This window comes from Hemiscyllium ocellatum, chromosome 2 (assembly GCF_020745735.1).
Source record: "Hemiscyllium ocellatum isolate sHemOce1 chromosome 2, sHemOce1.pat.X.cur, whole genome shotgun sequence".
Lineage (NCBI taxonomy): Eukaryota > Metazoa > Chordata > Chondrichthyes > Orectolobiformes > Hemiscylliidae > Hemiscyllium > Hemiscyllium ocellatum.
Window position 1 is genome coordinate 67281718 of NC_083402.1, and position 13581 is coordinate 67295298.

Here is a 13581-nt window from a genome sequence, read left to right on the forward strand (position 1 = left end):
TTAGATCTCCTCTTATTACTCTAAACTCTAGAGTATAAACCCAAACTGCCGAATCTCTCTCCATACGTCAAACCTCTGATTCCTGGAATCCATCCAGTGAACCTCCAATGCAGCTGAATGCCTCTTCAAGTAAAGGGACCAAAACTGTCTGTAATACTCACTAAGGCTTTGTACAGCTGCAGTAAGACCTCCGTACTTTTACTGTCCATCTACTCCAGTCTACCTCTCTTCTCTTCTAAACCCCCCCCCCCCCTCCGCATCACTGATCTTTCCTGCTGCCACATAGAACATAGAAAAATACAGCGCAGTACAGGCCCTTCGGCCCTCAATGTTGTGCCGACCAAATCCTACCTAACCTACACTAGCCCAATAACTTCCATATGCCTATCCAATGCCTGCTTAAATGACCATAAAGAGGGAGAGTTCACCACTGCTATTGGCAGGGCATTCCATGAACTCTCAACCCGCTGCGTAAAGAATCTACCCCTAACATCTGTCCTATACCTACCACCCCTTAATTTAAAGCTGTGTCCCCTAGTAACAGCTGACTCCATTAGCGGTAAAAGGTTCTCAGTGTCTACCCTATCTAAACCCCTAATCATCTTATACACCTCTATCAAATCTCCCCTAAACTTTCTTTTCTCCAATGAGAACAGGCCCAATTGCCTCAGCCTTTCCTCATACGATCTTCCTACCATGCCAGGCAACATCCTGGTAAACCTCCTCGGCACTCGTTCCAATGCCTCCACATCCTTCCTATAGTATGGCGACCAAAACTGCACACAATACTCCAGATGAGGCCGCACCAGAGTCTTATACAACTGCAACATGACCTCAGGACTCCGGAACTCAATTCCTCTACCAATAAAGCCCAGTACACCATATGCCTTCCTCACAGCACTATTTACCTGGGTGGCAACTTTCAGAGATCTGTGTACATGGACACCAAGATCCCTCTGCTCATCCACACTACCAAGTAGCCTACCATTAGCCCAGTAATCCATCTTCTTGTTACTCCTACCAAAGTGAATGACTTCATACTTAGCTACATTGAATTCCATCTGCCACCTTTCTGCCCAGCTCTGCAACCTATCTATATCCCGCTGTAATCTGCCACATCCTTCTTCACTGTCCACAACTCCACCGACCTTTGTGTCATCCGCAAATTTGCTCACCCAGCTTTCAAGCCCCTCCTCTAGATCATTTATAAAGATGACAAACAGCAACGGTCCCAAAACAGATCCCTGTGGTACACCGCTAGTAACTGCACTCCAACATCATAGACCCCTCCTCTTCAATCACGAGCCCTATTCCTTCTCACAGCCTTGTGTCACAGGCTTTCCCCACTGTACGGCAGGAAGCCTGTCAATCATCCCTCTTGTTATTAATCCTTTGACTAAGGAAAACAGCTGCTTTCTATTCATCCTGTTCATGTCACTAATAGTCTTTTATACAACTCCATCAGGACCCCCTCAAACCTCTCTGCTCCAAAGAAAACAACCTGAACATCTCCAGCCCCTCCTTGCTAAAATGATTCAGTCCAGACATCATGCTGGTGAATCTCCTTTGCAACCTTTCCAGTGCAATCATATCCTTCCAATACAGCCAATACCAAAACTACACATAATGCTCCAGCTGTGGCCTAACCAAAGTTCTGTACAACTCCAACCTGACTTCCCTACTCTTAGAATCTATGTCACAACTGATAAAGCAAGCATTTCACATGCACCTTAACAACTGTATGAACCTGTCCTGCCACCTTCAAGAATCTATGAACAAACACTCTATGAACACTCATTTCCTCTGACCTTTCTAATGTCCTATCAATCATTGAGTACTCACGTGTCTTATCATAGTCTGATGGAAGTAAGGTGTTCCTGTGCACCAGGAAATTAGCTCCTATAGGTTGACCTGCTTGAATTAAATTTACTTTCTACACAGTTGATACTGAGACAGGACAGGACAAAAGTCTTTAAAACGTTGAAAATAAATCTTAAGAATTCAAAATACACAGTCGTCATCAGTATCTTTATTCTTCTGCAGTGTTATTTCATGTATAATCAAAATTTCATCAAGATAGATTCTACTTCTCCAGTGCTTGTAGTTATGGACCAGTTGCACAGCATTGTTGTAGTCAAATACTCCACAACCACCTGATGAAGGATCAGTGCTTCGAAAGCTAGTGCTTCCAGATATACCTGTTGGGCTGTAATCTGGTGTTGTGATTTTTAGCATTATTGTAGTGAGTTTAATATAAAAGCTATTATTTTTTATTTCTCTTTCTTTGCATAAATGGTAGATGAAATTATTTCCTAGCTTTCTATAACTTCTATAATGTCTGCTTCATATAAGCAATAAAACTATCCAAAGGCAATGCTTTCCATAATAAAAACTGTGCTTCAGTTTAAGAGAAAGATATTGGATAAACTTGCGTAAACGTCAATCTCATGATGTTTGTCCTAAACAAAAGGTGTTCTTTTCATATGCCAACTTGTAAGACTTGACCCTGTGGTATGTTTTTGTGAATCAAAGTCCAGAAATTTCAGAACCAGGGGCTAGAGTTTTGAATGTTTGGGCTGTGATTTAGGAAGGCAAAAGTGAAACCAACCAAATACTTCTCAACGAAACAACATAAGCAAAAAGTCAATCCTGGTTATGGTGGAAGCTGGAGATACTTATACTGATATGTAAATAGTTGTGTTTATAAATGCTGATTTTTTTTCTCTCTAAAAAGGGATAGGAAATTGCTTGAAATTTTGCAATAGTAGAAGGTGGATTCTCTGAGCTATTACTCATAAACGTACAGAAAGATATTGTTACAAAATGCAATTACAGACCAGAATCATTTGCAGCAGTTAAGAAAATTGAGCAAATAATTGATTTTGAAAAATCGCAGTGTCCTAGAGATGTGCAGCATGGAATCAGACCCTTCTGTCCAACTGTCCATGCTAACCAGATATCTGATATAAATCTCGTCCCATTTCCCAGCATTTGGCCAATAACACACTCAACCCTTCCTATTCATGTACCCATTCAGATGCCTTTTAAATGTTGTAATTGTCTCACCTTCCACCACTTCCTCTGGCAGCTCATTCTATACACACATCACCCTCTGCATGGAAAAGTTGCCCCTTAGGTCCCTTTTATATGTTTTCCCCCCCTCACTTTAAGCCTATGCTGTCTAATTTGGACTCCCCCACATCAGGGAAAAGATCTTAATTATTTACCTTATCCACTGCCCCTCATGATTTTATTAACCTCTCGAAGGTCACCCCTCAGCCTCCAACACTCTGGGAAAAATAGTGCCAGCTTATTCAGCCTCTCTATTCCATCTATTCAACAGATTTTGGCTGTCTTTAATATTAGACTCTATCACATTAATTTGGCATTGCCTTAACTCAGGATTGTACATTGTTATGGAAGGAAGACCAAATGAATGAATAAGAATGGGGTTTCACTGGTGAGCCTTAGTTGTTGTTTTAGCTGGGTAAAACTTTCTTGATTTAAGTCTTTCTAAGTACAACATTTAAAAAAGGCGAAATTATATTTTGTTTGAACAAGTTAACAAATTTGATTTTACTTTTTATAAATACTCAAGGTTTATTTTTTCACTTTTGCATCCTTCTATATTGTAATAAGTAATGTAATCAGTCTAAAAATATGAAAACAAAAGATTGTCATCAGCAATACATACTTGACAGGATAAATCTGATCCTTACAAAGCAAGATAATAATGTCTTATTTACAATTTGTAAATTGTTTTGACTTTTTTTATTGTAGTAATTTAGTCGCAGCCTATGAGAAAGCAAAGAAGAAACATCAAAATAAATTGAAAAAACTGGAAGCACAAATGATGGCAATGGTGGAGAGACATGAAACTCAAGTAAGAATGCTAAAACAGAGAATTGCATTACTGGAGGAGGAAAACTCTAGACCTCAAACAAATGAGACATCACTCTAAGAATACATGCTGATGGTACTGATGATGTGATTCATCAGCTCTGCCACATCGATGCCGAAGATTTTAAAAATGAGGCTGGGAAAAGTGAAATGACACCTTTCTTCTGATCAGTATGAACGTATGCAGTTCCCACATGTAAAGCACTAGCTTAACATTTCTTGAGGAACTATTATGTCATAAGAATAATAGTGGTATTGGACCAAATATGGGCCATCAGTAAGTCAGTCATTAGCTGAGCCCGCTTCATTCCTAAATATATTTACATCTCTAAAAGAACATGAATTTTTAAATACTGTCCAAATACAGCAAATTGACTTTTGGAATTGCTTTACATGTGGCTATATGTTACCATTAAGTTGTATCAAATAGACACAAAATTATACAGCAAAAAATATAAAGTTTAATAGATGCTGCTGGGAGATAATTTTTCACCATCATTAATGTTCTATTAAGTTCATGAAAATTACAAATATGTTCTAGCAAAACTGTTTAACCATTTTCATAATACGTGAGGCTGCAGTACTACCATTGTCAAGATAAACACCATGTAAATTAATTCTTATGGTGAAGACTGGAATCTTAGGGTGATGTAGGCTGTAGCAAGATTTGTGGCAGAATCGAGTGCAAAGTCCAGCAAGGCCCATCTCACTCCATCATATCAGTTTCCACAAGGAATGTGGCTAGTTTCTTGCAAGGAAGCGATCGGTTGCCAATGAAGGGAATTATTGCTTATTAAGTGTATTGTTAATGGTACAACTGGTTTCATTAATATTTGGTTTCCTGTCTTGCCAAATGTGCCAAACAAGCTAGATGCCAAGAAATTTCAGCATGAAAATCAAAGTGGGTATCTGGCAAATTCAGCTCGTCACTTGTCTCCAAAGGACTGCCATGTTGGAAACAGGGCATCAGCATCTCAGGGCATGCTCTATGAACCGAGTACATGCAACATGTCTTCCAACATTGATATCTGATGTACCAGTCTCTAAGAACCCATATGGAACATCTGTGATCTACTTACAGTATGTTTCTACCCTTAAGTACACCAACAACTATCATTGTATTGCTGCAACAAGGACATTACACACTTAAGGACATCACCCAGCTCACGGATTGACTCAGGCTACGTGTCTAGACTGTCTACTTGGTTATACAGTGCTCACCCTTCAGACATACCTGGATATTCACAGCATCTTTGCCTTTTTGTGCTTTTTCCCCCTCAGCCAGAGAGACAATCTTATGATCATGCTATCTTGTTGTGCTGTTTAATGTGGACCCAAAGGCATGCAAATTTGTCATAGTTGTCAGCAGGCCTCAATCAAGGGGCAGTCTTCAGTCTGGGGTCTAAGCACAGTAAGTCCAATACCAGTTCTGGGTGCTTGGAAACAGACAGCTAGTCACTCCGGCAGTCAGTGCTCGGAACCTTTGAAAAGGGATGTGGACCCAAATGTTAGGTAGCCCATCACCTATCTTAACTCTTTCTAATTTATTATGGGCTAATTTCTTCCTGGAATGAGAATGAGGTAGGTATTAAAGGGGATAAAAGTGGGTGATAGAGCTGCTACTTTTGGTGCAGCTAGGAAGATACCCTGACCAAGTAATTAAGCAGTGTTGAAAGCATGCAAGATTAGTGGTGTGTGCCAGAAAGTGAAGTAAGATGCTTCAGCCATTAGTGAGAGTGGCAAAGAATGAGCCTTTGGAGGTGAGTTCAGTAGCAGAGATAATGAATGTGAGGTATGAAGAGAAGATAGTGGCAGTTACACTGGTGGGGTGGAGAAGATCACTGACCTCCTTTCTACATTGCTGTGAATTCCTCCAGATGGTTGAGTTTGTTTTAACCCAATAATCTTGGACATATTCTGGCATAGTCTTGTGATGTGGCCATAAACGCTGGCTCTTAAGGAAGAGGGAAAAATACGTATGTCACTTCTGCCAGCAGGACCTCCAGGTCCCTACTGATAACGTGGGGTTACAATTTCTATCTGCTGTGTCCAGGACAAATCAGGAACCATGCTGGGTAGCTCTGGACTGACAATAAGTGTCCAGGTGCGGAATGGCTTTTTGCAGGCACACGATTTACCAGTGAATTCTGGAATATCTGCTGACTTGCCCATTGTTTCTGGTAATAGCATGTGCTGACTTGGAGCTGGAATCAGATTTAAGGAATGCCATGGACATGGGTAGTTAACATGAGTTTACTAAGATGCAGTCATAAAACCCGCTAGGTCTTATGATGAAAACCTCAAGAACTTGATGTAACTCAGAATTGAGCAAACCAAAAATGGAAAATTCAGCCCAAGGTGTTTCATGTAATACTGATGTAGAACCAGGGAAGAAATAACTGGAAAAAATGTCTGTGATCTCTCTGGACTACATTTATATTTAGTAAATCAATGTTTTGTATGAATACTAAAGTACTGTATCCCACCCACAATTTAAAATCAACCAGTCCATATTAACTGCCTACAGAATGGGAACTACTTTGTGGTTAAAAAGACAAATAGAATTGTTCATGACTCTTCAATTAATCATTTTGCTAGAATGGTACCAGTTACCATAGCAGGTGGTATTGGGTTTGGGTATTCATTTTCTGAACCAAAATAATCTGATATTGTTGAACGTTAAGCAATTAGTAGCTGATCACATTGATTTTATTTGTACCAAATTCTGTAATTACTGATTTAATTTGCTAATTCTTCATATTCTGGCTAAATAATCACAGAAATGGAAACCCAAACGTTATAGGAAAATTGTAGTGTACATCAACATGGCCCTTCTTTCCAACTTTTTAATCATGTAATTTTCAATTAGCTATAGTAAAATCACTTCCACATTGACAAGTGGATCTGTCAAACACTATTGACATTATTTTTAAGGTGTTTTTGGAGAATTTGCATCGTATTGTTAAAGGATGTAGGAGTTAAAGCTCCAGAAATTAAAACTTGTACTCTGATTTGGGAATTTTGAATTCAAGTAAACTAAAAGTTCAGGTATTTATTTCGTAAGATACATTCTTTTGTTTAGTCCCAGAAACTAATATTGCAAAAGGTTTTGAAGACTCCATTATACATTTTGGCATTGATATTTTCTGCAGGTTTCTATTATCTCCATTAATGGAAACATATTATTTGTGAATTGATGTGCAGTAGTTCAAGAAATAAGCTCCCCAACATCATCTCAGGGGCAGTAAGACTGGGTAATTAATGCTGGCGAAATGCAGTCATAGTTGTACAGAAGTAATGATTATACAAATTTCAAATGATAGAGAAAAATCGCTTAGTTAAATTTATTCAAACCAAGTGCTGCCCGCACTGGAAAGTCTCCTCAGTGGACCTTCCTTATTTTAATATCTTTGAGAAACTGAGATCCACATATAAACTTTACATCAATCAGGATATTAGAGATGATCACACAAAATAAAGCCATAATTATCTAGTCTCTTTGACCTTGCCATATCTGGATGGACAGTCATTTCTATTCTGACTATTATAATGTAATCCCACTGCTCTTAGTTTGCAATAGATCAAAATCTGCTAAGCTTCTAAAGGCCTTCCAAAGAAAGAAAACTGTTCTGGTAATTATGATTTTTGATTTTGAGTCTGCGAGCTCCTTGTATAATTGTAATACCCTATTTAATAAAGAAGGAACTTGTGCTTTATTATAGCTTTCATGATCTCACAATATCCAAAACGCTTTATCACCAATAAAATATATTGGAAGGGAATACCAATCCAATTTATGCTCAGCAAGTTGCCACAAACAGCAATCATGTAAATAGTTACATAATCTGCTTCAAGTGCCGTAGAAGGGATGAATGGATTAAGATGATTATTTGCCTTTGCTTTGTATTATTATTGTTGTTAAGTTTATTTTTAAAATTGAAACACTAAAAATGGAAAAGAAATTAAGTGAATATTGCTGTCACATGAAGCAGTTCATCGAATTCTCTACTTTGAAGCCAACATTTGACCGTTCTTCAGCAAAACTAAATCAAAAATAACATTAATACATCACTTTTCTAGCAATTGTAACTGATCACTAGACAAATGGCTACTGTACTGTAGAGGCCTGCTGCAAAAGATATACCCACGGCAAATTAGTGTTTATACCCTGATGTTAAGACCGGCTGGTCCTATCACCATCTATTCAAATACAATTTTGAATAAGTTAACATTCACAAATAAGTGTGAATTTTCAACTGCGCTTTTTTATAAGTATAGTAATTTCTTTTAAAAACAAGATATCCTGAAGACCCTATTTTCTATATCAAACGCAAGCATATGTCTATTTTCTCTTGAGAGGAATAAAGATCTGAGAATGTCTTATTTGTCCTGTCTTTACAATAAACATGTATTTGTGCATAAGTTTAAGACAATGTTACAACTATTGTAAGGAAAGTGTTAGTTTATTTCGCAAACCTTATAATAGATGTTCTTGTAGTCAGAAGGATTAAAGCTTATAGGATATAATTATTAGGGTGTCCTGGCCCAAAGAATTACTTATAACAGGTGCTCACAGAATATACTTTGTTTGATTAAAGATGGATACATATAACCACATGTTTCAGTTCTGCTTTCATTTTAGTAACTGTCCAGTACGTTCCAAAGAGTTTGAATGTTGTGTTTTTTTACACACAATTATTTAAAATATTTGTAAATTACTGCAAAAGCAACTTTTCTTAATTTATCATTTAAAAGTAGTATGTGGTAAAATAACAGGAGAATTATTTATTTCCCTGAGCATGATTCATATATATATGTCACTTAATTTTCACATGTAATATAGAAGACAGGAGCTCCTATTCATAGTATAATGTAGATATTCTGAGAGCCACTAGAAGGAACATATCGTTTGACTGAAATAGGAAAGAGAATCTTGAATACTAAAGGAAATTCATTCTGAAATGAGTTTATGAATTGAATATGGCTATCTTCATCAAAGTGGCATTTCAAAACTTAGCATCTCTCCCCAGTTTATCTCTGATCAAAGTTAAAATCATGAAACAAGAAAAATGGATGACTTTGAGAATCACAAGTAAGTTGATATGCATTTCTCTTTGGGCCGTGTGTACAGTATTATGTGTTTAGGATTATGTCTAGTCAGTCGAATACCACTTCGCTTTATTGAACCCTGTGTTGTAAAGTTGTGAAGGATTTTCTTTGGAAGGGGGTATGCGGGGAGGGGAAGAAAATTCTGAATGTGGAACCTGGACAGATAATATGAGGAATGTCACAAGCCAGGATGTTAAATATATGACAGCACTATTGACTTACCTTCTCACTTACAGTAACTTGCACAGCTGTTTTTAACAAGATTTTTGGATTATATTTACATGTAAAATTTCCAAATGGCTAGTGCCTAAATCATATTAAGTTGTTCCAGATCGGCCTGATTTGATTTCTGAGAACTTAAATACCTCTTATCTTTTGAGGGTTATGATTTGTATATCCTCCTATTTAAGTTTGTAACTGTTTGACTTTATAGTTTTCCTAGTTGCTGTAAAATGTAAAACAATTTGTTTTATAAAAAATTGTACAAACTCTGCATTTATTTATATGAAGATACATTTATACTATTATTTTCCAAAAGATCTTGTATGTAGAATAAATACTTTTATTGACAAATTTTAGTCCTAATAATTTAATATTGAGATTTGTACATGTCTGTTGGAAATCTTTATTTGATCACCTGTGTGTATAATATCATATGGATTATAATCTTGAATTCATAGTTCAGAACCTAGTAATCTGGTTTGAGTTCAAATTTTGCAATAGCAGTTTGTGAATTTAGATTTTCTATTCCAAATTTATTTAATTAACTATGAATATAAGTGACAATGAAATAGACAGATTTTTGGAAAAGACCTCAGCTAATTCACAAAGGGCATTAAAGGAAGGACACGGGCGGCACGGTGGCACAGTGGTTAGCACTGCTGCCTCACAGCGCCAGGGACCTGGGTTCAATTCCTGCCTCAGGCGACTGACTGTGTGGAGTTTGCACGTTCTCCCCGTGTCTGCGTGGGTTTCCTCTGGGTGCTCCGGTTTCCTCCCACAGTCCAAAGACGTGCGGGTCAAGTGAAATGGCCATGCTAAATTGCCCGTAGTGTTAGGTAAGGGGTATATGTAGGGGTATGGGTGGGTTGCGCTTCGGCGGGTCGGTGTGGACTTGTTGGGCCGAAGGGCCTGTTTCCACACTGTAAGTAATCTAATCCCTCAAGGACACCTCTCTTAAAAAGGGCCTACCAAGTCTCTTGGCTACATCAAGCCGGTGTAAAGAAGTTTAATGAGAGAGAAAAAATGGATGGACAACTCAGATGAGTTCAATACCTAGGTTGAAGCTATGTCAGTACAGTAACCCTGCAAAGTGATTCTCAGCAACATCTACTGACATGCCAAAATTAGGAAAGTTAGCAGACACCTAATCTTTTATGTCCTATCCCACTGATAGGGCACAGTAGTACATAAGTTAGAAGAAATGGATGTAAAGTCAATCTATGCAGTGCCATCAGATTACACGCGGATCCTGAAAAACAATCCTATTAGTTTCAACGTTAGTGTTTGAAAACCTCTTATTGATTACCACTTATCACCGTTCCTTGGCTGATTGATCAGTCTGTATCGGTCACCACTGTTCACAAGTGGCACAGAATGCAGTCTGGATAGGTAACTTCAGTCTCCCTCATCAAGGGTTGCAAATTATACTTATTGATCAAGCTGTCTCAGTCCTGAAGGATAAATGCCAGATTGAACTCTGGCATATGAATGATCACTGCAAGGTCCTCATGGAAATTAAATTCCTTCATGAAAGCGATCCCTGATTTTGTTGGGTGACATTAGCAGTGTACTGATTGACACAGGTTTAGAATAGATCAACCAGAAGAATATTCTATACACACAAATAACAGAATTTGCTGCAACACTCAACAGGTTTGGCAGCATCTCTGGAGGGAAAGCAGAATTAATGTTTCAGGTCCAGTGGCCGTCTTTCAGAATATTCACCATGGATGACACAGTGGTTAATGTTGATGCCTCACAGCTCTAAGGCTGCGGCTTGAATTTCAGTCTTGGGTGACTATGGCGTTTGCGCGTTCTTATGTCTGTGTGGCTTTCCATTGGTGGTTGTGGTTTCCTTTCACAGTCCAAAGATGTGTAGATTAGGTGGATCGGCTATGCTAAATTGCCCCATAGTGTTTAAGGATATGTAGGTTAAGGGAATTAGCTATGCTCCATGCAGGGTTACAGGATATGGTGGGGGACTGGGTCTGCTGCAGTCTCTGGTGAAAAGGCTTGTATCTTCACTGTAGGGATGCAATGATTTATGACCTCAGTATTATTACCATCAAGGCAGGTAATCAACCCTTATTCAATGAGTGCAGGGTAGCAGCAGGCATGCTGAGACATGAGTTGTCAACTTGGTAGAGCTGCAGCATACGCATGTGAAATATTTGAAGCAGTTAGTAAAGTTAAGTAATCACAATTCACTGGCTCAAATCAAGGTTCTGTAGTTTTAAACTTCCATATAAATGCTTAAAGACAAATGAAGAACTTTGGAGGAGAGGGCTCTGTGAACATCCCATCCTCGATGATGGTAAGCATCAATCATCTGCAGCCAGAGTACTGATTGGCTGATCTGTCTTGGCTACATCCTAAGGTTTCTACCATCATAGATGCTCATCCTTGAGGCAAGAACAAAAAAGGATAGAGTGACATTAATGAGTCCTAATATTATTCCAGCTGTTGTGCTGAAGCCTTCTGTGCCATAATGAACCTTTATTTCTTGCCAATTCGTGTTTCTGTATAGCTAGAATGTAGGTAATCCAATAAAGTGGAAATTTGGCCAGGGGTATAGAATAAATGTTATGGTCTCATTGTTTGTAAATGCAATCCATCTAGTCTATTGTCAACAGTATCAGCAAATTACTGATAACCTATGAACTTTGAATTGAATTTGAATTTTGCCAGGGCCATACTGATCCAGAACTCATTTACAGTTTTAGTTTAAACATGGAGAAAGAGTTAGGTTAGTCAGATAAATGCTGTGGTTACAAGAGCAGGTCAGAGGCTGGGCGTTCTATAGCAATTCACTACCTGACTCCATAAAGTCCACAAGTTACGAGTGTACTGGAGTACTCGTCACCTCTCTGGATATTTGCAACGTCTGAAAACGCACAAAGCTCAACATAATCCAAGACGCAATGGCTCATTTGATTGGTAGTCTGTCCAGTACCTTTGATATTCATAAACTTCACCACCAATGCACAGAGGCAGCGTGTGTACCATCTATTCTAATTAGCACATTCTAATTCTCTGATTTCAATCTCATTGATGGACAAGCACACCAGATATGTAGGAGCATCACATCATCCTGACTTGGAACCATATTGCCATTGATTGTCATGGGTCAAAGCCCTAGACACCATCTCTGACAGTACTGTAGGTGTCCTCACCCCACGTGGACTGCAGCAATTCAATGAGAAAGCTCACCACCACATCCTCTAGAGTAACTAAGGATCATCAATAAATGCTTGCCTTGTCAGCACTCCCAAAATGAATTAAAAAGATTAATGGTGCAAAAATGTTATTGCCACAACTTTTCAGTTGAATATCAACCCAGTGATGCACTGTTTACTCAAGGACAGCAGAGTAGATTCAGAGTATGCAGGTAAATCTGGTAACTATTGCCACAAAAGCAATGTCTTGAATTTAAAAGCACTTAGGATCATGAAACATCACAAAGGAGAGCCTGTATTTTTTTTAAGAGAAAAAGATGAATCCACCCAAAGACACTGGAGACACACTGTGCTTGGGAAAAAATGTGATTGCGAATGATTGTTTAGCCAGGTGAATACAGTTCCTTCTACATGGATGACAATGAAGAGATATTGAAAAGTATTACATGGTCAACAATACTAAAAGTTGCAGTTAGGTTCAGGGCCGAATGGAGGGTTAGTTAATCTTTGCTACAGTAATAGGATGTCTTTTGTGACTTTGATAAGAGCAGTTTTGATCTTGTGGTTAGTCTAGAAACCTGCCTGAATAGATTTAAATATAATATTCTGAAGGGACGAGCACTGATTTCGAAGATAACAATATTTAGGACTTGAGAGGAAAGGAGAATTTGGAGATGTATGGAATCAAGGATTGTGTCATTGAAGAGTGACTAATGAACAATATTGGACAGCACGATGGCTTAGTGGTTAGCACTGCTGCCTCACAACACCAGGAACCTGGGTTCAAATCTAGCCTCTGGTGACTATGTGTGGAGTTTGCACATTCTCCCTGTGTCTGCGTGGGTTTCCTCCCACCATTCAAAGATACACAGGTTATGTGAATTGGCCATGCTGAATTGCCCATAGTATACACGGATGTGTAGGTTAGATGCATTAGTCAGGTATCACGTAATAGGGTAAGGGAATGAGTCTGGGTGGGTTACTGTTCGGAGGGTTGGTTTGGACTTGTTGGGCCAAGTAGCCAGTTACCACTGTAGGGATTCTGTCTCCAAACACAGGAGCCAAGAAGGAAAGATGGGTGTGACTGATTATTAACATCAATTAACACAGGAATCAATAAAGAAAGATGGGTGGGCCATTGTTCAATGGAAATAGGTTCAATGGAGTAGGAGAA

The 13581-nt window shown here is 38.6% G+C and overlaps 1 protein-coding gene across 2 annotated transcripts in view; it reads left to right on the forward strand.

Annotated features, from left to right (window-relative positions):
• Nucleotides 1-9514, forward strand: part of mcc (MCC regulator of WNT signaling pathway) — a 161603-nt gene extending 152089 nt beyond the window's left edge. For both annotated transcript variants that reach the window (XM_060837473.1, XM_060837481.1), the window contains one exon: nucleotides 3781-9514. In XM_060837473.1, coding sequence (XP_060693456.1) covers nucleotides 3781-3961 — 181 coding nt within the window. In that variant the 3' untranslated portion in view covers nucleotides 3962-9514. The remainder of the gene's footprint in view (nucleotides 1-3780) is intronic.
• Nucleotides 9515-13581: the final 4067 nt, after the last annotated feature.